Source organism: Trachurus japonicus, chromosome 15, assembly GCF_045865225.1.
Source record: "Trachurus japonicus isolate A0001 chromosome 15, Traja_1.0".
NCBI classification, from domain to species: Eukaryota; Metazoa; Chordata; class Actinopteri; order Carangiformes; family Carangidae; genus Trachurus; species Trachurus japonicus.
This window is the reverse complement of record NC_140921.1, coordinates 21,421,752-21,447,979: the sequence shown is the minus strand read 5'-3', so window position 1 is coordinate 21,447,979 and position 26,228 is coordinate 21,421,752. Positions and strand designations below refer to the sequence as shown.

Here is a 26,228-nt window from a genome sequence, read left to right as displayed (position 1 = left end):
GTGTGGCCAGTAACCTGAGGGATTTTAGCAGCACATCAGGGGATTATGAGTCTCTGACAATATGGACCAAGATGGGGTAAAGATTATACTGCAGCTTCCCATGCGTTTGGAGAGAAATATGAAACTTCTTCTACTCTGTATCTTGACAGTCTAAGGATGTTTTATCAGTGCCGTGGCCTTAATGAATCACAGTATGTGGGATGCATTAATGTTCCTGATGAAGAGGAGACCACATGTGAAATAAATAATTGATCTGTGTAGTGGTCCGAGAAAATGAGACAGACAGAATAATTTGTCTGTCTGTCCTCTCCATCTGCCGACATTGAATTCTGTAATACAGGAGGGTCGCACACACACACATACACACACACCAAATACATGATTTACTGTAACTCAAAACCTACATGAAAAATCCTTACTGTATTCTTCTCTCTATACTTCGATACGTAATCTGAATTATAATAATAGATCTCTGTTTATCTGTGGCTGAAGTAAACATGGAGTTTAATCCAACTTTTTACTGATAGTCAACCAATAATTTTTCCTCTGATGAATTTATCCATCAGCTGTTGCCTTGTAAATTAAAACCAATTTTTCCGTTCAATATAAAGAGCTTGAAAGATGTATCTAATAAAACTAGCATACTGTACATATCAATGTATCAATAATAATAATAATCAGAGTTTACTGTAATAGTAATAATAATATTACAGTGTAAAAAAGAGACACTTGACTCTACAAAATGAGTCTATTTAATATTTACATGCATCAAGCTGAATGCTGCACTTGTGTCCTGTAAATTCAGTACAACGTGACTGCAGGACTTGACCATGTTTATGGTATGGATCCTAATGTTTCCTCCACCACTGCTGCTGCCTTCATTTCTGATGTCAACTTTGTGCTCCTTTGTCAGGAGGGACACACAACTCCTGTCACTGTGTATTGACCAACTCAGAGCTTGGGTGTAGAGGCAGGTTATGAATGATTAATCACTGTCAGAGGCCTAGAATAATGCCCGTCTCTGGTAGTGGGTCATGCACACAAGCTGATGCTGTCTGGTCATTTTGGGATGGACTGGTTAGCTGTGCAATTAGGCATATAATCCCATCTACCAGTTGGTTCATTGATTACAGATTGATGTAGTTTGCCAGCTGCTGCTTGTCTTGTCTGAGGGCCTCGTCTGAGACGTGGCCCGGCCCTTCCGTGTCTTCTCTTTTTTTTTTTTGCAACCTCTCACACGATTGGTTTGCCGTGAGCACCGATGGCTGAGCCATGCCCTCTGTCAAAAGCCATATGTCTCAACTGAGGAGTGACCCGTCTGCTCTGACAGAAACACCGACCCTCGTAAATCCACATCTCCTTATGGGGAAACTGAGATTAAGGAGCTAAGCGTATGTTTCAGTCCAGGAGAAAGTGTAAATCTCATTATCATCACAGGATTATTTTTAAATGAGCAGCATTAATAAGATCATCTTTAGTTTTAATGCTTTTAGGGAATGGCATCACAAGTGTGTCAGAACTTTTAGTTTTACATTTGTACATTTAGAATGAAAAAAAAAAATGTTACTACTATTACTGTGTTGTTGCTGCAATAATAAAGTTGAGCACGTACAGAGAACGTCAAACGTTATTTGAATCATCGTGGTAATATTCAGTAAATCAATATATATAGTAATCTTTGGAAGAAATAGATGAAAAAAAGAATGAAGAATGAAATAAAATTTTTCAAAACAGTGGAGTCCACAGATATTTACATCTCAGCAACACATAAAGCCGCGAGGAAACAAGTAGGTCTGGCAGCTGGTGAGATGATGCTGGGACTATAATTAGGTCACGTAAGGTGAATGTAATTTTATGCCTATTTGAACTCCCTTCCCCTCTAATTGGACTGATTAGCAATGCTTAATTGGCTTCTGGGCTCTCCTATTTGTTTTGAATCTGGCATCAGTTTAAGCTAATAGGGTTCTGATTACAGCATAGTCAATACAAGGTCTCCATAATGACATGATTTGAATTCCCATGTTCCTCTTTGAACGGCCATAATATTCTTAAATATAGAAATGATGTGAAAATGATGCAGAACTATTTCAGATGCCGTCTGTGCAGCGTGAATACAAAACAAACAAACAATTTTGAATAAATATAACTTTATTCTTAGGAGAACAAAACTATTTTACAATGTGCAATTTTACATCAGTTGAATATGTGCTTTCAAACTTTTCCCCAATATATTTTTTAAACAGATTCTTTTAGTAATCAAGGTTCAATAGTAACCTCTGAGGGATACATTTCACTGGGTGGCATCTTATCACAAATAAACTCAGATGAGTCGTGACTCGTTCCTCTGATAATATGTCCTGAACTGTAAATGTGATGAAGGAGATAAATCTTTGTCAATGCAAAGATTAATTAAATCATCTGAAAGCAAAAAAAGAAAAGAAAAAAGAATCAAAGAAAGTGTTTCAGTGTTTTAACTACAAACTATGAATTAGACTAACAACATACTACAATTACGGCTGTGAGCAGATACAGTGTTTGTTGAGTTATACAGTATTGCATCTTCATCATCTATGGGCATGCACATGAAAACCATAGTGCAAAACTGTGACCCAGTGATGGACGTAGAGAAATAATTTAGTTAAGTGTAGAAAGAATCCCACATTGCTGGAGTCTTTAAACTGATCTGAACGGCACATTCAAATGTCTATTCATATACTCTCAACTAATATACTGATTATTAATAAACAATAACTTTTTTTTACTACTTTTTATATAAAGTTTAAAAGAAACTAGTACTAACAGTGCATGAACAGTGGCTTCAGGAAGCGTTCACACCCGCTCACTTTCTGAACTTTTTATTATGCTGAAGATTCAAATTTAAACTGATAAAATTACAAACCACATGGAGCATCAGTAGAGAAATGAAGATGGGAGTTTACAGTCTGTTGGAGGTCGAGGTGTCAGGAAGAACAAGATAAACTGTCCAAAATCCGCAAAGCACTGAATCATAGTGAACTGAATGTTTTTGTAAAGATGTTAGTTTTTAACTTTTGATATATTTGCAAAAGATTCTAATGTCATGTTCTCGCTATCCGCTCACAGCAACAAAACCTTCTGTGTGGAGTTTCCATGTTTTCCATGTGAGCTCCCTTTATCAATCCAAATACATGCAGGTGAACTGTTGACTCTAACTGGTGACCTGTAGCCCACCCTCACCCTATGCTAGCTCGGATTCCCGCAGTTTTCCCTAAAAGGATGATTGTGGTGAATGGATGTTCTCTTTCACTTTGTCACTATGGATTGCCGACTGGCAAAATGTTTTATCCATTTAAAATAAAATAAAATAAAAAATTTAAAAAAAGATTGAAGTTTGCAGGAGTGAAGGGGTCTGGAAACTTTAAGAAGCCACTGTACATGTGATTTGCAATAAAAAGAAGTGGTGTTAATACCACTTAGAGAACAGGACTAACTATTAAGAACAGTTGTTATCACCTACATTCAGCAACAACTTCACTATTGTAGCTGAGTAAGATGTAGAAAACAAATGTAGATCATTCAAACCTGTCAGAGAACAATCTTCACTCCACGGATGGCTCATGAACTAAGACTTTGCAAATCTGTCACTTTGCTGTACGTGAAACACTCTTCATACGACTTGAGTAAATAGGAATGGTGACAAACCCACTATCAGTGCTTGATAGCTTTAACGCAGCAACTCTTTGCCATTCTATTCTGAATGTATCACTTCAAATGCATCACACAAACCACATGACAATCTGCTCAGATAATCACTCTGCTTTAAGCGCCTCCCACACCCAGAGCGTCTGCGGAGGGCTCACAGCTCCTCGCTCTCCAGCACGGCCTCGGGCGGGGAGCTGGAGAACAGGATGGGGCTGGTGTCTGACGTGGGAAAAACCGACTTGATGTCGAGCCCCTGGCCGGTCAGAGCGGCGTAGCGGCTGCCCGTGCGCGGGGATTTCTTCATGGGTGCGGGGACGCTCTGATGCCACTGTGCTGAAGGTGCAGCAGACAGCGTGTATTACTACTTCAGAGTGAAGTGCTGAATATGTGGCACATCTCTGACTGAAGCTATACACAATATTTACCATAGATATCAAGCCTGCAGGTGCAGGACACAACTCCTGCCTCATTTTTTGCTGACACTGTGTACCAGCCTCCATCCTCTTTTGTTGTTGGCTGAATGAGGAGACACACATATCCTGTGGCATCCTGCGTCATGCTGCAGTGAAGAGAGAGTAAAGAGTTAATTTAAACTTCTGTAGACATGAGGGCCCAGTTGTTCAAAAGGTGTAATCTGGACCAAAATTAATTTTCCAGGATCACATCATCCGTCTATCTCAGTTGTTCAAAGCAAAGTTGGATTGGATCAGTCTGATCCAGATACAAACTTTTTGAGATTACCAAATCTGGATAATGAGTGCTCTAGTTGGGACTACATATCACACTGAAGGCTACTAGGTATGTAAAAAACAGGTAGAATACTGTGCTGTTTTTTGTTTCAGACCTTATCTGGTCTGGCTGTTTGAATAAATAAAAGAGCAAATATACAGTACATTAGTCAAATTGTGGATATCTTTCCATGTGTTTCAAATTCAAACTTGAAGTTTAATTTAATTATCCAGTAGGTGGGGGAAATTTCTTCATATGTGGAATAATCAAAAGTTAACTTAACTTACTTTAACACTGTAATGGTTTAAAAAATCAGGAGCAAAATACTATACTTCAATAAATGTATATATACTGCATTATAAATGCTGTTTTTTCACAAGTTTGAATTTTGTTCCTGAAATCCACACTGATACCGCCAAACTGCTGGGATCAGAATAATCCTGATTTTGGATCAAAGTTATCCCGATCCTACTGAAAGGTTTTGAACAACACAAACTGAGGGTTTGATCCAGATTAGAACCAAGATTGGGTTACGTGATCAAATCCGATCTCAGAATCCGTTTTTTGTTTTGAACAACCCATTTTCAAGATTTGATCCAGTCCATTATCGAAAATCCGATCAGATTACCTTTGAACAACTGGGCCCAGGTACGGTGGAGGTGCAGAACTCCTACTGACCTGATTCTGTCCTTAGCTCTAGAGATGGTGTCATTGTCTTTCTTCCAGAAGATGAGTGGAGGGGGCATGCCCACCACCCGACACTCAAGCCTCACCGGAGTTCCCTCAGGGATGCCCATGTTCTGAAGCTTCTCCAGAAACTGGGGAGGATGCTTCGTCTCTTTCTCTAAAGTAGACACCAGTCAGATTACAGGAACTTCCAAACATGGCACAGGATGTTACATTAAAGTGTTCAACAAAAAAACAGTAATTATTATCATTTCATCATCTAACATGGTCCTTGGTCATCCAGTCCTTACCCACTACGTTCAGCTCTAGACTGAAGGAGCTCTGTCCTGCTTTGTTGCTTGCTATGCAAGTGTACGTGCCGCCGTCATTCTGCATCAAAGGATCGATGATCAGGGAGTGGACGCCATTTTCCCGCACCAGCATCTTGTGGCAAAGGTCTGGGTAGATTGGCCTCCCGTTGACCAACCACATCAGCTCTGGGCTGGGTAGTCCACTCACCTGGGAGGACAACAGGGCGCACAGTGAGGCGAGGCTCAAGTGCCATATCTCAGTGACGGTGTCAGAGACCAGGGCCTGGTCCTACCTTACAGTCTAGTCTGCACAGTCTCCCCTCGTGAGCCAGCATGTCGCCTGGAGCCTGCAGGAAGTGAGGCCGAAAGAAGCGTTCCTGGGTTTGCTCACTCTCAACTTCCTGTATGCGGGTTCTTACCCTGACAAAACACGAAGAAGAGGTGAGCACGTATGCACTTCCACATTAAAGGGAGAGTTCAACATTTTGGCTAATTCGCCTATTGCCATAATCCCTATTAGTCATAGGAGCAGGTTCATTACCTTTAATTATCGGTGCATCTTGTTTTGAGATCCGTGGGGCAGAGACGTGAGCTGCTCAGTGAACACAGTGGAGGTGAACGGTACAGGTCCCCTGTCCCTCATCAAACTCATCAAATACACAATCCAACAACTCCAAAACGCTCTCGTGGACAAGTTGTGACCTGCACATTCACCACGCTAATAGTATAACATTATGAGATGGAGTTGTTTTCGAGGCAAATGCGTAGCCGTAGCCAGAACTACATTTCAGACATGGCTGCTGGGCGGAGTGATTTCAAAAGCGCAAGTAGTTCAGAGTATTTGCTTCATGTGTCGTAATGTTACATAATTGTACATGATTATTCCATAACGTGGTGAATGTGTAGGTCACAACTTGTCCACTAGAGTGTTTTGGAGTTGTTGGATTGGATTGTGGATTGTGTATTTGTTGAGTTTGATGAGGAACAGGGGACCTGTACCATTCACCTCCATTGTGTTCGTTGAGCAGCTCACGTCTCTGCCCCGCTGATCTGAAAACAACATGCACTGATGATTACAGGTAATGAACCTACTGCTATGACTATAGGGATTATGGCAATAGGTGAATTTGCCAAAATGTTGAACTATCCCTTTAACTCTTGGCTATGGTGTATGTTTGAGTATAGATATGGATACACAGAGGGATGCTCACCTCTGAGAGTGAATAGGTGCCAGTCGGTTTCTGGGAGGTCCTGTCTGGACGATTAAATGACCTGAGCAGCTGATTCGTCCCTGAAGGTGGTTGGATATAAAACATCAGATTAGATTTCACGACTGGAGGGAAGATGAGGAACCTGAGAGTGAAGCCCGACCTGTGGATTAGCTGCCATGATGGTGTAGTTGCCATCGTCATCATTGGTTGTGGACTCTATGTGTAAAGCGCAGGTCCCGTCGCCTTCTCTAATCTTCTTGTAATGGACGTTCTTCCTCAAGATCTGCTTACCATCCTTGAACCAGTAAACCTGAGGAGGGAGACGGATTTGAAAGAGGACTGTTGGGGCGTGAAGGTAAAGGATCATGCAGTCAGTGGTTTGTGCAGCACAGATGTTGTTGACCTCTCACCTTTGGAAGAGGGATTCCCACAACTTTGCATGAGAAGGTGACAGGCACACCCTCCATCGCCCTGAAGTTCCTCAGCCTCTTGTCGAATATTGGCGCGATGCATTTTCCCGTAGGGACGTCGTCATGCTGCACCTCGTCGTCGGACTCCTCCACCGGTGTTCGCTCCAAACGGAATTCAATCTCACTCATTAGTCTCGCCTCAAAACTGGACACTTTGTACTCCTGGAAGAGGAAAACCACTACATCAAAGTAATCGCCACAGGCAGTGTCGAGTCACTGCATGCACCATCTGTTGTTGTGTCTACCCAAAGGTTCCCTGGGAGTTGACTTAATGTACAATACAATACCATGCACATATTGTACATAGAGGCTTAACATGTTGGGATAAAGAAACAAATGCTCCTGGAGAGGTATGCAGCAGCTAGGAGGCAACATGCTTCTGTGCATGTAGCACCAGAGGTATTAAAGTAAACAATCTGTAACTCAAGGGCACAGATTGTGACTTTAAACCACTTGATGATGAGATCATGCAGTTGCATCTGTCTGACAGTATCACCCCTGTGTGGTAAAAAGAAAAAAAAAAGATGTTGCCCTTCCAACCAAAAAACAAAATAATGCTGAGGGTAAAACAGAGAACAGACGAAGACGAACTGTAGAAATGAAAGAAAAAAATCACTTCAGACCCCTCATTTGATTCATATTAACAACCTCTTGGTAGCTTTTTCAAATAGGGGCTGGCAGAAAGATAAAACTGGGAGATTATGAAAGTTTGTGAAGTGTTAAGGATGATATGTAGGTTTGTGAAATGAGATTTTTCAGAAAATTAAAAAAAAAAATATTTCCTTATGGGAAATCTGATGTGGAAATCAGGAGGAAAGGGCTGCAAGCTTCAGTGGGAAACTGTAAAATCAGTTCATTAAAAACTGGAGAACATTAGCTAGAATTAAAACAGACAGTAGATTGGTTACATTACATTAGCTTGATGAATTTTAAACCTGTTTAGATTATACGTGCAGGTTATATATTAGTTAACAGAAGCTTGAATGCTTGATTAGAGTTATTAATTAACCATAGTATTATTTACATAAGTGTATGAGAATATTCAAAGTTTCCTAATCTGGGGCTGAGATGTTACAGTAACCCATACAGCCTCAAGCAAAGCAGTGCCTGGGACGGGAAGATCCTTGTACCTCATCATAGCTAATGACAGTAGCAGGAATGTTTGGTCCAAGCGGTCTGCTCGCTGTTTTCCCCTCATTACTCAGCTTCTATGAGAGGATAGGGATGGATGATGAACACAAACAGAGACACACAAACTGTACATGATGGAATAGCACACGAGCTACGGTTAATAGCATGCATCTGTTGTTATAGTACACTGACACGCAGTGATGGATAACCATGAGTGGCTGGGGAGGGAATGAAGGCTGACGCTCTGTTATTCATCACCTCTGACTCAGTTTCAGTGATTTTATGGCTCTTTAGGAGTTTACATTTTGAAATACATTTTTCTGTAAAGGGGCGAAATTAACACATTAATAGACTATGGAGCTTCAAAGTGTTCAATGTTAAATTAATTATTAAATAATTATCAAATATTTATATGACGATAATGTGGCATACATTCAAATGAAAGAAATGTTGGTGAGGTAAAGACTGCATGTCCCCTGCCTCTTAAGCTAGCCAGCTCGACAGCTCATGCCAACTGTCGCCTGTTAGCAATAACAATGTAAAGTCATTATCTAAGTTGCTTCTGCTGTAAACGAAAAAGGTGCACAGAAACTAAAATATTTTGAGTTTTTACATTTACATTAATTATTTAGTCTAATATTTTGCACTTTTCCTGTTTTATGTAAAGTGTTCATCCAGTGTGAATGGTCCCTGCTTTACCGTGACATCACAAAGTTACAGGAAGTCCTGACTGCTGGTTTTAAGTCTCAGTTTCTGAATACAGGTTGGGTGCATTTCTCTGTGGACTGAGACTTTGATACTTTCACTGTATTAATATAGAATCTAAACCTGCTGTATAATGACACTGCACATGGACGTCTACCTTTATACTGTATGGAGCTTTAACTAGGTTGCACATGCTACCCATCTATCTATCTTTCTAAGCGTGTGATTATTTCTTAATTATTTACATATTCATTTAATTAAAGACTTTGTGTTTCCATAGGAGACAGGTGAGAATGTAGCACAGTCTTTGGTTAATGTAGCCTGCAGTAAAACATTGTCGTTTAAAGAATTAAATAAACTAGATCGCAGCAGTTGGTTAGTTAGAATTAATGAGGACCTACTAACACAAGTTGATCACTTATTGACATTCACACAGTCTTGTATCTAACTGAGCAGGGATGTAAGACTCCAGTAGACCGACCTTGTGGGCTGAGATAAAGCTTAGGAAGATAAGTTACTGTTTGTGCAAGTAGCTGTTTGCTTCACTATTTGTATTCACCACTACATCACTGCAACTGAGAGTCATTAAAGGAGAAGTCAATCATAGGTGTGGAGCTGGAGAATACTTGGTACCTGTTGATGTGGAAACTGTGGAGCATCGTCTCTAAATCGAAGCTTCTTCTCGATGTCGTGCAGGAGGTTCTCTCTGCTCTCACGAATGTCTTCAATCGACGGGAGCCGGGCTTTAGGTACCTTTTTTTGTAACCTTAGGAAAGATTGGGATAAAAATGTGTTACAGCAGTTCACAGTAGTTCTTACGAGAATTACAGTCCGTCAGAGTGGGCGTACCCTAAAGGAGCTCTCTTAGGTAAGCCCATTGAGTTTGTGGCCTGACTCGGGGTGAGGGAGGGCAGGACGGAGCTGAGGAAGGCCACGGGGTTTTGAATGGGGCTGGGCGTGGAGCTGCTGGAGGTGGGAGAAGAGGCCTGAGGAGGCGACTGCGCTCGTACGGCGAAGCTGCTGTTCAGGAAGTGCGCCGATCCCGGTATGGGTGAGGATACGAGGGAGGGAGGGCTGGTGGGGGACGTTAGCACCCTTGTGGGGAAGAATCGAGGTGGTGGGGAGAACGGGGGGATGGTCGGGGAGCTGGCTGCGGAGGAGTTGAGCTCGGCGGCCAGTTCGTGGAGCAGCGGCACTGGGGATTCGGTTGGGGAAGGACTCCTGACCGGTGAGAAGGTCTGAGCGGCTATGAACTCCTTGGGCCGGGCGTAGTTGAAGCTGAAGGAGGAGGCGGTGAGGTTCATGAGGGAGGCGTGGGTGCTCCTCAGGAGAGCGGCGGGGGAGGTGACCTGCTGCGAGGCCGGAGTCGAATCCGCGGGGAGCGTACTGAGCTTTGGCGCCGGAGGAGAGAACTGGAAAGTGGGCGTGCGGTCGTTCAGAGCCGCCGGGGACAGGTTGAGGTGGGAGGCGTGGATGGTGTTCATCTGGGTTATGGACACAGCACTGAAAGGAGGCGCCGTGGTGAGGTGTGGAGCGGGCGGAGGGGAGGTCACCAGGGAGGAGGTCTTGAACTGAGGGAGAGAAGGAGGGGAGCTGAAAGGAGGAGGAGCAGGGGAGGCGTTGAGGAGAGGCGACGAGGTGGCGCCGAGTGCCGGAGCAGAGCTCAGCGAGGGAGCGGGGGAGGCGGTGGTGGTCAGCGGAGGCGCGGCGGTGGACTGGGGAGGGGTCTGGTGTGGGGGAGGCGCGGTGTGAAGGTAGGGCTGGAAAGGCGGTGGCTGGGGCTCACGGTGCATTCTGGACGACCACAGCGGACCTTCGTGGGAGCTTTGGACCTCGGGCTGGACCTGGATCTGGAATGGGGGGTGGGACTGAGGCTGGACGTGCGTCGGGGGCTGGGCGGGCTCGGTGTCCTGCTGCTGCTCCATGAGGACTTGGTTGTGCAGCAGCTGGAGCTGGGCCGGGTCCCTGGCGGCAGAGCAAAAGCAAAAGCAAAAATAACAGATCAAGCACCGAAAAATGACACTATACATGGTGAGGATGAGAGAGGCTCAGTGCGCCGCTCTCGTAAATTAGGTTCACGCACAGTAAACCCCGCAGGGAATGAGCCAAAGTCAGCAAGAGGAATACTCTGACCATTTATGGGCTACTAACAAGTAGCCTACAAACAAAACACTGTTCGAAACTCAAAACACTTACAGTAAACAGGACGTTGTGTTTCATTTGTCATCGACTTACTGCTGGTTTAGTCTGACTGAACTGCATATTCTCTGTTTATCTTGGTTGTTTAAAGCCGATGATGAAGTACAGAACGCAACAACGAGCAGCTTATCAAATGAAACCATACAGCATTATCTTCAAGATTAGATGAACATAGATGCATAGAGGTAAACTTACAAATAGAAAATGCCATCCTTTGTCTTAGAAAGCCGAAAGGTCCACATCTGAAGTCCGCATGCATTCATTTATGAATTGCAACTGATTACAGCTGCGAGTGGAGCCAGAGGAGGAGGAGGAGGAGGAGGAGGAGGAGGAACCTCCCTCCTCTCCAATACCTCCTTATCTCAGACTAGGGACATGGTCTGGACCTCTGCTTCACCTTTCTGACTTTCTACCAGTGTGAAATTCCTGAGACTCGTGTACCTGTTCTCTTTTTGCTCTATACTCACAGTTTGGGTTTAGCCAGCACCGGCGGCGGTTCTTTGTTGAACGACGCATCGGTGATGTCTTCATCATCACACGGACTGGACGCGTCGCTTTCTTCGTCCTCCTCATCCTCGGGCAGTTTGAAGTGCACGCGCAGGCCGACTCTGGAGCTGGAGCGAGAGTCTCTGTGGTTAGCCTGAGCTCTGGTCTTAAGGCAGGAGTTAGGAGGAGGGTCGGGGAGGGGCAACACTACGGGGTTACCGTTGTGATGGTTCGATGCCCCCTTCGCTTTAGGGCTGGTGTCAGATGATGTCAGCACGGGTCTGGACCCCTCCTGCTCAGCTGGAGCCTCGGCCGCGGGCAGAGCGGCGAAGGGTTTTGGGAATGAGAGCACCTGTCCGCTGCTCTGCGGTTCCGGACGGGCTCCACTGGATCCCAGAGGGTCCTGGTAGAGGTGGAGAGGGTCTAGGTTTGGGGTGCTGGTGCTGCGAGTGTTCAGGAAGGAGCTGCTCAGGCTGGAGGGGTCCAGACTGGGCAGGCTGGTGCGGAGGGGGTCCGGGCGCAGCATGCTGGAGCTGTGCGGGTCCAGACGGAGGGTGCTGGTGTTTAAGGGGTCCAGGCGTAAGGTGCTGGAGACGAGAGGGTCGAGGCGGATGGTGCTGGAGTGGGGCTTGATGCTGTTGGTCACAGTAACCTCTGGTTGAGGGTTTACAGTGGGAGCTGTAGTAGGGGACGGCTCCTGGATTCGAGCGGGCTCCATAGTGAAAGTGTTGGGAGGCCTCGCATGGCCGCTGCTCCTGCCATTGCCTGATACAGAGAAATCTTAGTGAACGTTTGTAAGAACATCATGATGACTGCTGCTGCTTTGAAAAAGCAAAACAGAAATGTTACCTCTGACCCTCAGTGCAGCAGTGCTGGACACGGTTCCATACTTGTTGCTTGCCGTACAAGCGAACTGCCCTGAATCTTCTGGAAAGACCTCAGCAATCACCAAAGTGCATATTTCCTCTAGAGCAGTAAAAGAAAAGTGATACTCACATCATCGGGTTGGTTTGGTGTGACTGCATCTTAACACAGAGAGCAAAGCTACATGACTTGTGTTTGGAAAAGCCTAGCAGTGGGGGCTGTTTGTAGAGAGTCTATGTGCAGCCACAAGTTGAAATGATCTGCCATGGTGTCCTGACACAGGATGGGAAACTGCCTTATATGGTGCAGAGTCAGGGAAAAGCAGCCCTGGCTTATGTACAGAAGAAGAACAGACGCCTCGGCCAATGACTATAAACACTGGAGCTCAGTAATATGTACACACTGCAGCATCGTATACAGACAGGCAGCTGCTGGGCTGCGGTCACAACACTTGTGTTTCTGACAGATGAGGATTTTATAAAATATGTACCTGGTTCAGCTGGAGATCTGGGCTCTGAAAAGGAAACAAATGAGAAAACTGTGATTAAGTGCAACAGCTATAGTCATGGTTCTAATATCATCAGCATCTCGCCATGGCTCGTTATTATAACTGATTATACCACATTGATTCAGAGCAAGAAAACCTTTTTTATTAGTTTCAAAACACAATTCTGAGTTTTTTAGCGGTAGATTGAAACATGGAAGGACTTTCTTAACTTTAAAAGTAATATCAAAATGTTACCATTTTCTGGGCTCATTAAAATTCTCACCACTGGAAAAGATTAGAAATTAAAAAGTCAACATGTATATTAGGCATAATATTTTATCATAAAAAGTCCAACTTGTATCAATGTTTTTTGTTTTCTTGTCTGCATGCCGAGTTTCTTTACATCATTTAACTAATTTTAGTTAAGCTGAATTAAAGATGCAATGGCTTTCTGTTTACATTTTGTATTTTTAAAAACTCCTGTTCTTGATTAAACTAGACATAAATACAAAAGGACAAGATCTTTGCAGTTTTAATACAGCAGCAGCAGCGGCAGCACTTACTTTTTTGCAGGATCCTGAAGTCAGGAGAGTCCTCAATGAGTTTTCCGTCTCTGTACCAGTCCACTCTGGGTGAGGGTGTCCCCTTCACGCGACACTCTAGCACCACCAGCTGGCTTTCTGATGCAATGAGCTCCTGCAGGCTCTGGTGGGAAAAGACCGGCCCTACAGTTTGTTACATCAATAGATATACAGAATAATAGGGCTGTTTTCGACTAAGGATTTTCATAGTCGAATCTGATTCGTCAGAATTTGCCATAGTCGACTGATCGTCGAACCTTTTTTTTTATAATTTTTTTTTTTTTAAGATAGCAGCAAATTTGCGACTTTTCCCCGTTTCAAACAAAAGAGCTAAACCACCTAAAAAATATGGGAGGTGTAAAACAAATACCTTTATTTATTTCCCACAATGATGATTTTTAGTGAGCCAGGGTATGCGTTTATGTTACGTTGCCCTGGACAACGCTCCTGCTCGCACTGTGAGTGGCAAATCAAACATCCCTCAACGTGATGAAGGATAGCGGTGGTCGTGGACACAGAGAAACCGGGTAAAACATAGTAGTATCAAAACAAACGGAGGTCAGAAGGACTCGACAATCCGTACATTACGTTAATCAATCCTGTAACACACACAGTGTGACCGCGGCACCGGCAGAGAGACAGACAGGCTGCAGAGGGACGAGATCACAGCTGTGACTCCCGACACTGATGGTGCGTTCATGACAACTCGGAAGTCGGAAAAAAACAAGTTCCTCTTCTGAAAAACTCTGACATGTCAAACTTTAGGATGTGTTAGGGACTAATTCATCTGTCTAACCATCAGAACTATTGACACTTGAAACGGTAAACACAGCTGATCCATCGAAAAAAAATCACCGCTGGAGTTAATTTATTTTCCGTGATTGAAAGCAGGTTCTTGAATGTAACTCGGTCAAAGTCAGATGTAACCTCACAATGTTTTGCTGTTAGGTCATGCATGATAAATGTTGACAAAGTTAGACTGTCAGACTTCCTTGATTTTAAACTTTGGCGGCTCTGCCCCTCGTCTTTTTGCCACTCAGTGAGTGTTCTGCAGTGACTTCTGAGTACCGTGACTTTGACGGTCCTACTGCTCACCTCCGCTCATTTGATTGTGCAACTGCAGTGGGTGATTTATTAATACGTAGTAAGAAGCTAAGACTACCGTTTAAATGCACAGATCATTTTGAACTCTTTATTAACAGAAAGTAGGCAGATTTTGTATCAAAATAGGCTTTTTATAACGAAAAAAGATATTCTATGTAACAATTTATGCTCAGCAGCCGTGGGCACCCCCATATAGTCAGAATGGTACGGTCTTGGTTAGATTCGACTACGAGGTTCATAGTCGAATCAGACCCCTCCGAATCGAATCGTCGAATAGTCGACTTTTGGAGGTCAGCCCTACAGAATAATACTCAACAGCAGTCTAGATGCTTTGTACATGGACCCTACCTTAGTGAATACAGGAGCAGCCATGATAACTTGACCTTTTAATCCTTGTTGGTAGTTGTGGTTGGAGGTTTGACTCTGACAACAGGGAACATACAGATTGAAATAAACTAAACTAAACATTAAAGGGGACATATTATGCAAAACTCACTTTTTCATTGTTTTAGTATGTGTATTTGCGTATCCAGAGTGCCTCCTCACCCCTTAAATGTCAGTTTTGACAACTACATCAATATTTTGTAAACTGCCATAGTAAGAAAATGTGTCTCTTAACAAGCCGTTTTAATTTCACCCGGCTTATTACATCACAAGCCGGGTGATGTGAATATTCAAGCCCTCGCTCCCGTGGTTACCATGGTTACCTCAGCTACCAGAGCGAAGCTTCTAAACCGACCGTTTAGAGCAGGGCTGTGAAACTGGTGTGTAGAGAACCAGCTGTGCTCAATCTTTTGGTTTTTCTGACCAAAGCATGTTACTAACATTACTTTTAGACATCAAGGTACCATGTCAAGAAGCAAAAATGAGCATAATATGTCCCCTTTAAAACAAAGGTTTTGGTGTAGAGAGGTTTTGTGTGATGTTTTACCTCAGGTTGAGATGTTTGTGTTGGGGTTTCCTGGACAGGAATCACAGGTGAACCCACCGTGTTCAAGAGAGGGGCCGTAGCTGTCAGTATAGCGACCTGTGGCGTGGAGGACGCTGACACTTCCTGGACCTCTAAAAGTTCTGTATCGCCTTGTGATAGGGTAGCAAACACCTGTTCAGGTAACACTCCAGTTAACCCTTCCTGAGCAGGCTCCGCTGCAGACGCCACAGGTACTTTAGAGACGTCTGGGACAGAAAGTACTGTGGTGGCGGTCTGGACCAGTAGAGGAGGTTGGTGAGTCGATGGTGCGGACAGTTCCTCTGCTGGTTCCTCAGTGGCTGCTACAGGTTTGGATGACAGAAGATCCTCCTCTTCTGCAGAGAGGGTTTGGCCCGATGATGGAGGTGAAGTTGAAGCTGATGCTTGGGTTTTCCTCTGCAGCCTTTAAAAATCACAGAATTAAGAGAAGAATGGTCTGTTTTAAATGAGGTAGTGATGTTTTTTTTAAGTGGGTCTAGAAAAACTCACTGAGCTACGTGTTCAAAATGCTGCTCCCCCTCAGAGTCTGAAGATGAAGCACCTGTAGGACAAGAGAACAGATAGGCGTGTGTAGTTCATCACCAATGACACTGTAAAACTGATAACCCAGAAAAAAAATAAATAAATAAGATTGACCTTCGACGTAGATCTCAGCCGACGTGGAGTCAGTGCCATAGAAATTAGATGCGAAGCAGGAGTAACGTCCGGTATCTTCCTCGAACGCCTCTGCGATGATCAGAGAGTTCAGCTCTCCGTTGGTGATGATCTGAATGTCTGGGCTGTTCTCCAGCTCCTTACCCTCACAAAACCACCTGTGATTAAATACATACAGAAATCTGCTCAGAACGGCTCGTAGCTGTATTGCAGCTTCCTCCACTGCAACAGTTTTCAATCATGTGCAACACGACATTTAAATGTGCTGGTAAAAATCACCACAGTGTACAGTAAACTGTTGCACTCACCATTCATTTTGATATGTTTAATGGGGTTTGTATGTGCAGAAGGGGAGGGTGGCATGGTGGAGCAGTGGTTAGTCGTCTGGGGTTTAAACTTCAAGGATACACACCGTGCAATTTAGTACACTGAAAGTACACATGATTATGTGTTTATTGGGCATCTTTATGATATTAATCAATTACCTCAAATATCAAAGAAGTTTTGTTTATCATCATTATTTCAGAAACTTTGGTTGCATTTAGATTTTGTATTCACTTAGTATCCAGTGGTCGGGGAGTTATCTTGTTTCTCAAACTGAACAGCTGTTGTGCACTTTACTCTAGTTTTGGAGAGGCAATAACTGTTCTGTTCTGTTATTACAGTGCAATTGCAGTGGGCGGGGCTTGGTGACTACTTTGTTGTGACATCACAAAGTTACAGAAGTCATGCCAGCTAGTTAAAGCAGAAGTAAGCGATCTGGTCGTTTTGGCTAATGCTGCGTTCCAGGCAGGCTTTTGAAACCGTAAATTACAGCTTCAAGTCACGACTTACGACTTTGTAGCGTTCCAGGCAACCCGCAACTCGCGTTTCTCCGACCTGATGCCTGTGAAAGTAACTATAACGGCCACTCGTGTTTTTCCGACCCATGAACTCGCACCAGATCGAACTGGTACGACTTCACAGGTCGAAAAAACACGAGTTGTCTTGAACGCACCATAACTTCTTGTCAGCCGACGGAGTGAGCAGCCCCCGCCCTCGTCATGGATCTATTGGTCCTCGTCCCTACGTCACCACATTCAGGCACATCCCTTGGCTGCACACACAGCCCTTCATGCCGTTCTCTCTCCTCATTGGATAAAACTTGTAGGATACGAGAAAAGTTTTCTCCTCGGCTTACAGCAGAGCAGAGTGACTGAGAGACCCGTGTTTCGGTCCAAACACTCTATGTAAGTGATTGCTGTCGGAAGATATAACTATTTAAGACTTATATTAACATAAAAATATCGCTTACTTCTGCTTTAAGGCTCAGTTTCTTATTATGAGGCTGTGTATTTCTTTGTGGACTGAGGCTTTGACACTTTCACAGTATTAATATAGAACCCAGACCTGATTTGTTATCACACTTGAATTTCACATTACACAATGTCGGACCTTTAATTTGCCACATTTCGCAAACCTCCACTGCAACGAAGGTGCCGTTAAGCGACCCAAAAAAAAAAAAAAAAATTTGTATACCTTTGCTTTACCATTTCAAACCCACACTGCTTTTTCCCCTCCTATTAACCTTATGACACTGTTTCTATGGGGCTGGTACCATGTGGTGTCTTTCGCAGTTCCCTAATCGTGCCTCTGGCATGGTGCCAGTCAGTAGAGTTATGCAGGCCAAGAGGAAAAGGTTTTGATGAGCAAGCCCTATCTCTTTCCCTGTAAGACAAGAAGCAACACCAGCAGCAAACCATGCCAGTTTGCAGGCTGCTTCAATGCACTGTTGATGTTATGAATCTAAATAGATTTAAAGCAACAAGCATAATCTATTAAAATTAATTCAAATCTATTCATCAAAATTAATTATCAAGCCTTTTTTCTTTTATTTTTAAGGGGATGCCTCTCAGCAAAGATCCATGGCAGGACTTTAATATTGTAATCTACTATTTTACACTGTCAAATTAGAAATAAATAAACAAAAATCATTGTGATAATTTAGTAAATAAATTATATGATATGCTATTTATATTAAATAATAATATTATTATTGTTTCTGTTGCTTTCAGAATTCAGTCAGAGGTGGCTCTGGGGTAGACACTCAACTTACTTACTTAACGCAATATATAATAATATGCCAGTTGTTGATGTTCAGTATCATCAAATATGGGCCAATGTCTACTTAGTGACACCTAGTATCCTGGAATGGCGGTTGGCAACAGTCTATTTTTTACGACTATAATTGTAAACCTGTAACTTCCCCCCTTTCCTGAGCAGCATCATGTGCAGCAGCCTCTACGTCTGAGTCTGTCTATTTTGAGCACATGAGGCCTTGATGCTTTATTAAATCCAGCCAATAAACAAACAGGAATGAGGCAATGCTTTGCCCTCTGTCATCGTACAGTCATATATCACATCCACTGCTTTCATCAAACTCATAAATCACCCACGATCAGATGCTCTTACTTCTAAATATGCAGCCAATTAGCCTGCTTGGCACTGCAACTAAAAATGTCTCAAACTCCAGACTTTAAAATGTTTCAAGAAGCATTTTACACAACAAACTGTTCCTCTAATTAGTGTGACTGCTGAAGCAGTCACACTATTGTTCTTCTGTTTGGCCATTTTCTTCCGCCTTTTTACGGTCTTCTTCTAGTCCTTCATACTTTGTGCTATTTCAACAATTCATATATCAAAACGTGCAGCTTTTTTTGAACTTTATCGGCATTACTTTTCTCTTTTTAACTATTTATACTTTTTCAAATATTTAACTTTTTCACAAAAAATCTCACATTCATCAAAGTCTCAACCTCTCTTCTTCACAACTCCACTGTAGTGTAGGGGTTAGGGTAGATGCCTGCCAACCCTCAGGTCACTGGTTCGAATCCAAGGGAAGAACTCTTGTTATGTTACGTTGAATTCTGCTCTCCTCCCCCGCCTTCAATTGGTTACAGGTGTTTGTTATCTCCTTGATTACTCATACCAGTTTGCAGCACATCATCACATTACAATGAATGACAACAGTCTTGAAAGCAGTGTGCTCTCTGTAGCCGAGTGGCAGAGTAAAGGTTTAGTGATCATATGGTCATGGGTTCGATTCCTGCCTCAGTCTTTTCACTTCATTGCTTGACTTTTGATTCCAATTATTCAGCTGTCATTGGACAGTCTTTGATTCCTCATAGTATAAAGCTCATTGTAACTCAGGTTCTCTGTGGCCATATGGTTAGTGTGTTAGGTGTTGTGCTATTTCAACAATTCATATATCAAAACGTGCAGCTTTTTTTGAACTTTATCAGCATTACTTTTCTCTTTTTAACTATTTATACTTTTTTAAAATATTTAACTTTTTCTGCAAATTAAACTCTAGACAAATTATTTTCTCCAGTTTTGTAGCCACACTTGTCCTCTGTTGACTTCTGATAACTTGCTTCATGTTGAAACTGCTGCTCTCAGCCTGAAATTCACAGAAATTTTCATTCTAAGTCATTCAAGCTTGACTCTCAAGCTTTCTTGATGTCAGAGTGAGACAGAGTGCAGCTCATCAACAGACAACAGTCTCTGCAACTGTGTGTGCACTGTGGCCTAGAGGCAGAGTGGAAGTCTATTGACCATGAGGTTGTGGGTTCGAGTCCGACCTTGGTCAAATATTTGTATGGTGATCACTGCTTGCACTATTTGCTAATTCTGCAACAGCGTTCAGCTGCTGTCAGCAGTCACACCATTTCCATTCTTGGAAATGCCTTTTCTAGTTACAAACTAAGCTCCCTTTAAGTTTGACATCTAGTCTGTTACATGAAAAAAAAGTAGCAGAGAAAACACGAGGCCACACTTAGTCTCTGTTCCTGATACTTGGATGCAACAGAGTCGACGCTGCAGGAATGTGCTCACAGCGCTCTGCATGAGCTGAGCTGATATCTTTTCTATTGAGTAAGGGTCTAAATAGAAAGCGTGAGTAGTAGAAGGGGGCCGCTGGCCTGTGAGTCACAGACCCCTCGCTCCTTTGCCCACTCGCCGGCTGCACCTGTCCGGGCTATTTTCCCTCTGGAGATCAGAACCAGAGAGGAGATTCCCCTCTCTGGTTCTGATCCCCCCCCCCCACCTTCCCCGGAGCCTGGGAGCTCTGACTGACTGACCCCATCACATACGCACAACGCTAAACATAGATGTAGAATACACACAATGCTATAGTCTGACGCATCGGAGACAGTGCAGCTCTGCAGAATTAGGGGAAATATGAACCTGACGACACACATACACACTGCATGAGTGAGCAGTGCACAAACAAGCACAAACTTCCTTACAGAATATGTAAAATAAGAACCACGCTCAAACAACACAGTTTTGAGGAAGTCACATTTTCTACGTAGGAACAACGGCAACAGAACTCACATCCTCAGGGGCAAGAAACAAACCACATAAAGCTGCACACCAAGCAATAGCCGTATAAATCATCTCACCAAACTCTTCATACTTCTGTCACGAGCTCACTCACTTCCATTATCAGACTCTACTACAGCTCCCAGTGCCAGTCCAGTCTAAAAATGGCTTAGAGCTACATTCTCCCCCTGAACAAGTATATGTTAGTGGCTCAACAATGTGCAGTGGGACTAACAAGCCCATGCCCCCATATAGTGTGACACCTCAGCCTCAATCAGTTAAGCTTTTGATGGGGGCACAAAGAGCAAAAGACAAAAGCGTTTAACCTGATGATTTCAAACTTATGGTTCATGTTTGCCTTCAAAATGTATGCATGAAGGTGTCTTGTCTTGTCATGTCTTGTCTTGTCTTGACTTGACTGAATTTAACTTAACTTAAAGCGATAGTTAAAATAGTTAAAAATAGATATGGTCCATTGCCATAATCCCTATAGTTTTAGGAGTAGGTTCGTTACCTTTAATTGTTGGTGCAAGCTGTTTTTAGAATGGCGGAGCAGAGCCGCGAGCTGCTCAGAGCTACGCTACGGAGGCTAATGGGATTTCTTGGTTTCCCTCATCAAACTCATCAAATACACAATCCAACAACTCCAAAATGCCAAAAGTTGTGACCTGCACATTCACCACGCTGAGACAATAACGGAACGTTACGAGACAGAGTTGTTTTCGAGGTAAATGCAGAGACTGCTTGCCGAAAAACTGCCCCTGACGGGAACGCGCATCAGCGGTTTTGCATGAATTTACCTCGAAAACAACTCTGTCTAACGTTCTGTTATTATCTCATAGCGTGGTGAATGTGCAGGTCACAACTTGTCTATGAGAGTGTTTTGGAGTTGTTGGATTGTGTATTTGATTAGTTTGATGAGGGAAACCAAGAAATCCCATTAGCCTCCATAACGTAGCTCTGAGCAGCTCGCGGCTCTGCTCCGCCGTTGTAAAAACAGCTCACACCGACAAATAAAGGTAACAAACCTACTCCTAAAACTATAGGGATTATGGCAATGGGCCAATTTGCCAAACTATCCCTTTAACTTAACTAAGCCTGATGTGATTTCTGTCCCAGAAACAAACACCAATCAGAATCAGCTGTTCACCATCACATGTTGTGTTTCTGTATCTATAACAGTATGATTCACCTTAACTCACACTTCTTATAATACTCAGTAATTAAAGTAATTAGATCATAGTGTAAACCAAGACACAATATAGTTCATGATGTCACACATTATCAGTCTAGATCAGCTGCTTTTACGTAAACCCATAACATCACCACTTTTCATTAAGGGTCTCTTAAATTGATATTTCCTGAGGGAGACATCTTACTGAAAAACAAACTTGCTAACAAACTGATCTCTGGTAAACAAACTAAGAGCAACACCGATCCTGAATGACCTCACACATATGTTTAGTGCTGCTCTCATGCAGTTTCATGTAAGGTGTTAGCGAGGTGGCAATACCATCATGTGTGTGATAAGTTAATACTGATGACATGACAAGACATGAGCTCTAACACACACTGAGTATTTCTGTGTGCTTCATTTAAAAGCATGTTTTTACAGTTGTTATTTCCTATTCCCAAACATTTGAATTAAAATTAGCAAATGCACTAAATTAAAATACTCAATTACCGTCCTATACTATCAAATGTTATGGTATTGTACTATAGTGTTGATGACTTAATGGGTAAGTTTTGTTGTTACAGTTTGTGTCTAATTATTAGACTATCATGCTGTTGGGCAAGATGCATTCATTTTGAGTTCATCATACGTTTTGTGTGCAACATCCTCATTTGTGGAATAAATATTAAGTACAGCAAAGTACCTCATTTAAATTTATACTAATAATCATCATGACTGACCCTGCTCTGACCCCTCACCTTCAGCTCTTAAAGTCTACCGACAACCAACAGGTTTCTCCTCTACTGCTGACAAAAGCTCAGTTAGTTCACACAGGCCTCAGCTATTCATATGTTATTTACTCAGTGAGATAAATTTAGATTTGTTTTGGAAGAGTCAAGAAACATGAAGTCTTATTGTATCTGTTACTAATATAAAGTTATATGAGCAGGTTAAAGCTCTGGTTTCACTCACCGGACTTCAGGCACGGGGAGTCCCCTCACGATGCAGTCGAGCTGGACCTTGCTTCCCTCTGGAACCTCCCTGCTTTTCAGTTTCTGGATGAAACTAGGAGGCTCACACACGGGATCTGCTGGGTACGGAGTTTCTGTCAGGGCGCAGCTTTCAGCCTCCTCCTCCTCCACCTTTTGGGAAACACAGTTGTACGGCTGCTCCTCAGTAATCCTGCAGTCCTGAAACTCCACGTGCCCAGTCCCAGAGTCCAGCTGGACCTCTGGTTGGTGGCTCACGGCAGGGCCGGCTCTCTCCTCCTCCTCCTCCTCCACCTCCACAGGCAGGATGGCGCGCTCCCTGTCGTCTGAGCTGAGGGGATAAACTGTCTCATCGCTCTGGCTCTTGTTCTGGACCCTACTCCTGTGAGTTTTGCACGCTCTTGGTCGTACCCGTTTGGAGCTGTTGGCCTTGAAGAGAGAGGAGAGCTCCTCGATGAAGTCTGCTGCCTTGTTGAGGAATTCCTTCTTGGACTGGGTCTCCATCCCGTACGGGGCGTTCCTCGCTGACCTGTCGTCGTCGTTGAATCCTTCGCTGGAGTCCCTGCTGTTCCTGATCACGTGGTCCTGCCGTGTGGAGGCTTTGTGCACCTTTCTGTCTGGTGTGAATGTTGTGTGTGCTGCTGGCAGTTCTTTGAACTCAGGGGCTGGCTGGGTGAGGGGCACAGAGGTGGGGGCAGCACAAGGAGCAGGAGAGGGGTTAGTGAGGGGAACAGAAGGGGGTGTGGAGGAAGAAACCGATACTGAGGAGATGTTGGAAGGGGTTAAGGGTGCGCCGGAGGCCTTGACCTCCGCCCTCTCCTCGTGAGGCTCATGTCCGATGGCCTGGCGGGCCAGGTTCACGCTCTTATCCAGCTCTTCCTGGCTGAGGAAGGCGGAGAGGTCTGGTGACTGGGGGTCACTGTGGCCCACGGAGTCGTCAGCCTTGCCTTTGAGTGATCCATAAATCTGAAGACGTGTGGAGGAAGCGTCCGAGCGGCTCATCTCGCTGTGGCGCTGCTGGGCTCGGGCCTCGGCCAGGTAGCTCTCTCTGAGGAGCTGAGAGAGTGACGGTGGCTGGTCAATGTTGTTCTCTTGCATGCTGTGAAAATAATCACAAGGCAATCAATCACACTGCAGCTCAGTTTCCAACACACAGGTTTTAAAGTAATTTCCTACCTCCAAAGTGGCTCAGTATATTTTCACTTTAAGAACCGAATGAATCACGTCTGTTTGCTTCAACATGTCCCATATTTTACAATTTTGGTAAATTGGTGGTATATTTCAATTGGCTGTTGTGACATCACAAAGTTACAGAAGTACTGACGGCTGGTTTTAAGGCTCAGTTTCTGAATACGGGATGTGTGCCTCTCTCTGACTGAGGCTTTGACACTTTCACAGTGCTAATATAGAACCCTTTATAATCACACTACACATGGACATCTACATACTGTATGGAGCTTTAATAGAAACATCTACCTTTAGACATTTATGATAAGCAGCTGAGTTGGAAAGATAAGCCAATTAACTAATGGGCTTCTTAGAAGAAAATTACCATGCAGCAATGTAATTTTGTCATCGTTGATATCATGTTAACGTGACCCATGCCTAAACGTACAACTTCCATCTTTTAAGATGTGTAGATTTACTCTTTTTCTTTGTCTTCTGTCACTAGAGACTAGATATTTTGAATTTTCTTCACCATTTTTCAGAACTGATTCACATTCTTTCCTCTTTTCTGATGTCATTGACATCACTGACATGTCTCCCACTTTAAAACTTTAAAAAGGTAAGAAAAAGGGGGAATGACTTATGGTCAGGTGTCAACAAATTAAAATCAAAGCCCTTGTTTTCATCCCTGCACATCAAATACACTAGATCTTCAACACAAAGACTTAAACTGGTCCATAACCCCACATTAATATTACACCAAACATATGAAAACATTCCCTTGTGAAATATCTGGGGCAATGACAAACCATGAACACAGGAGCCATGGTTAAAAGCAGGGGATATGTGGTATTAATAGCTTTTTATTTTAGCCTAATTTCAGCCTTCCTCTCGTCTCGACACCGTGTCAGGTTCATGCGCTGACACCAGATCTGAGGGGATAAAGGCAGGCAGGTTTCTGCCCCACTCTACCTCACACCAACCACACACTTGCATGTCGTTTAGTCTTTGCACACTTTTTCACACTGGGCATGAGCAAGTTATTGAATACAGACATGAGATAGGGTACACATATGCTACTGACACTCAAATCAGAGCAATTAAGAGGGACAGCAATGCCCTTCCAACAGACCTGAAGCTGCAGCTGTTGTGTACATTAATCCTTTGCAAACAGCCTTCAAGCCCAAGTCATATCTAATAATAGCGAGGGGTCAGTTTACATGAAGAAAATCAACAAAAAAAAAAAAAGGAAGGAAGAAGTCCCTCTCATTCCGTGTGTCTGTGAAACCAGGATTTCGATCTGTCATAAATACAATTACACAAACAGAACTATAATTATCATAAATGAGCCACTGCTGAGTGAGATAACGCACAACCCCGGCCACACACGGACGAACGGGCCCCTGGCTAAACACAGCACCACACACCAGGCAGGTTAAGATAATTCAATTAAACAGAAGCATAACATTCAAACAGAAATAGACTCCGGCTCGTCTGAGGCTCAATGTCAGAGATTTTCTGAGGCTATACACAGCATATCAGGCTGATGAACAGGACACTGAACAACAATCAAATTAGGGGGTGGTGGTGGTGGTGGTGGTGGTGGTGTGTTTTACCTTCAGAATAAACCCAGCTGCCCCCCCCAGTGAAGGACCGGTAAATCCTCGGGGTGCACCTGTGCTCAAAGAGGGAGATTCCGCCCGGTCTTCCCGTTTGCTGCCACCTGGGGAAATGTGGGACACAGGCAGCTGCCCCGGCCTTCCTGGTTTTTCTAGTGCAGAGTTAACCTTGGAGTTTACGGGAAAATATGGAGCCGAGTAGCTAGGGTAACCTGTCACCAGTAAAAGTAGCAACATTTGTCAGTGCAGTGGTCGCAGGTTATTTTGGGGGGAGGCCTGGCCCATGTGTCTGGGTGGCGTCCCTGCTCATTGGCCAGGGGGGGCGTGCTGTAAAGGGATTCCTCCTCCAGTGGTCCGTCAGAGACCTCGGGCCTACAGAATTAGAAGCCCCTGTTTGAGCCACACACACACACACACACATACAGAGACACAAAGACTAATGTTAACACAACAGATGAACAGCAATAATCATTTCATTAACACTTATACTGGCTTGGAGAAATGCAGGTGGTTAAACATCTGGCAGTGAGCACCAGGATTAACAGATGTTGTCAGCTTTTCTTAAGTGTTTTGTAACAGATTGTGAAACAGCATTTGACCCAAGTGGAATTTTATTCAGTTCGGCATGGATACTGTTGCAGCATGTTATAGACAAAGTGATATAATCC

At 43.6% G+C, this 26,228-nt stretch overlaps 1 protein-coding gene across 2 annotated transcripts; it reads right to left on the bottom strand.

Annotated features, from left to right (window-relative positions):
* Nucleotides 1–3,563: 3,563 nt before the first annotated feature.
* mypn (myopalladin) lies at nucleotides 3,564–25,803 on the bottom strand. 2 transcript variants are annotated; one of them, XM_085800449.1, is made up of 21 exons: nucleotides 25,558–25,803; nucleotides 22,758–23,873; nucleotides 16,232–16,407; nucleotides 16,085–16,136; nucleotides 15,557–15,998; nucleotides 14,974–15,048; nucleotides 13,504–13,645; nucleotides 12,944–12,967; nucleotides 12,439–12,555; nucleotides 11,571–12,354; nucleotides 9,754–10,869; nucleotides 9,538–9,670; nucleotides 8,199–8,276; nucleotides 7,009–7,230; nucleotides 6,759–6,908; nucleotides 6,599–6,678; nucleotides 5,681–5,807; nucleotides 5,388–5,595; nucleotides 5,089–5,254; nucleotides 4,107–4,240; nucleotides 3,564–4,014 (listed from the first exon to the last, which is right to left on the bottom strand). In XM_085800449.1, exons 2-21 carry the CDS (start codon nucleotides 23,870–23,872, stop codon nucleotides 3,836–3,838), a joined length of 5,520 nt encoding a protein of 1,839 aa, XP_085656575.1. In that variant the 5' UTR covers nucleotide 23,873; nucleotides 25,558–25,803; the 3' UTR covers nucleotides 3,564–3,835. The 2 variants fall into 2 exon arrangements, with proteins under 2 accessions (XP_085656575.1, XP_085656577.1); XM_085800451.1 differs by lacking the exon at nucleotides 8,199–8,276.
* Nucleotides 25,804–26,228: the final 425 nt, after the last annotated feature.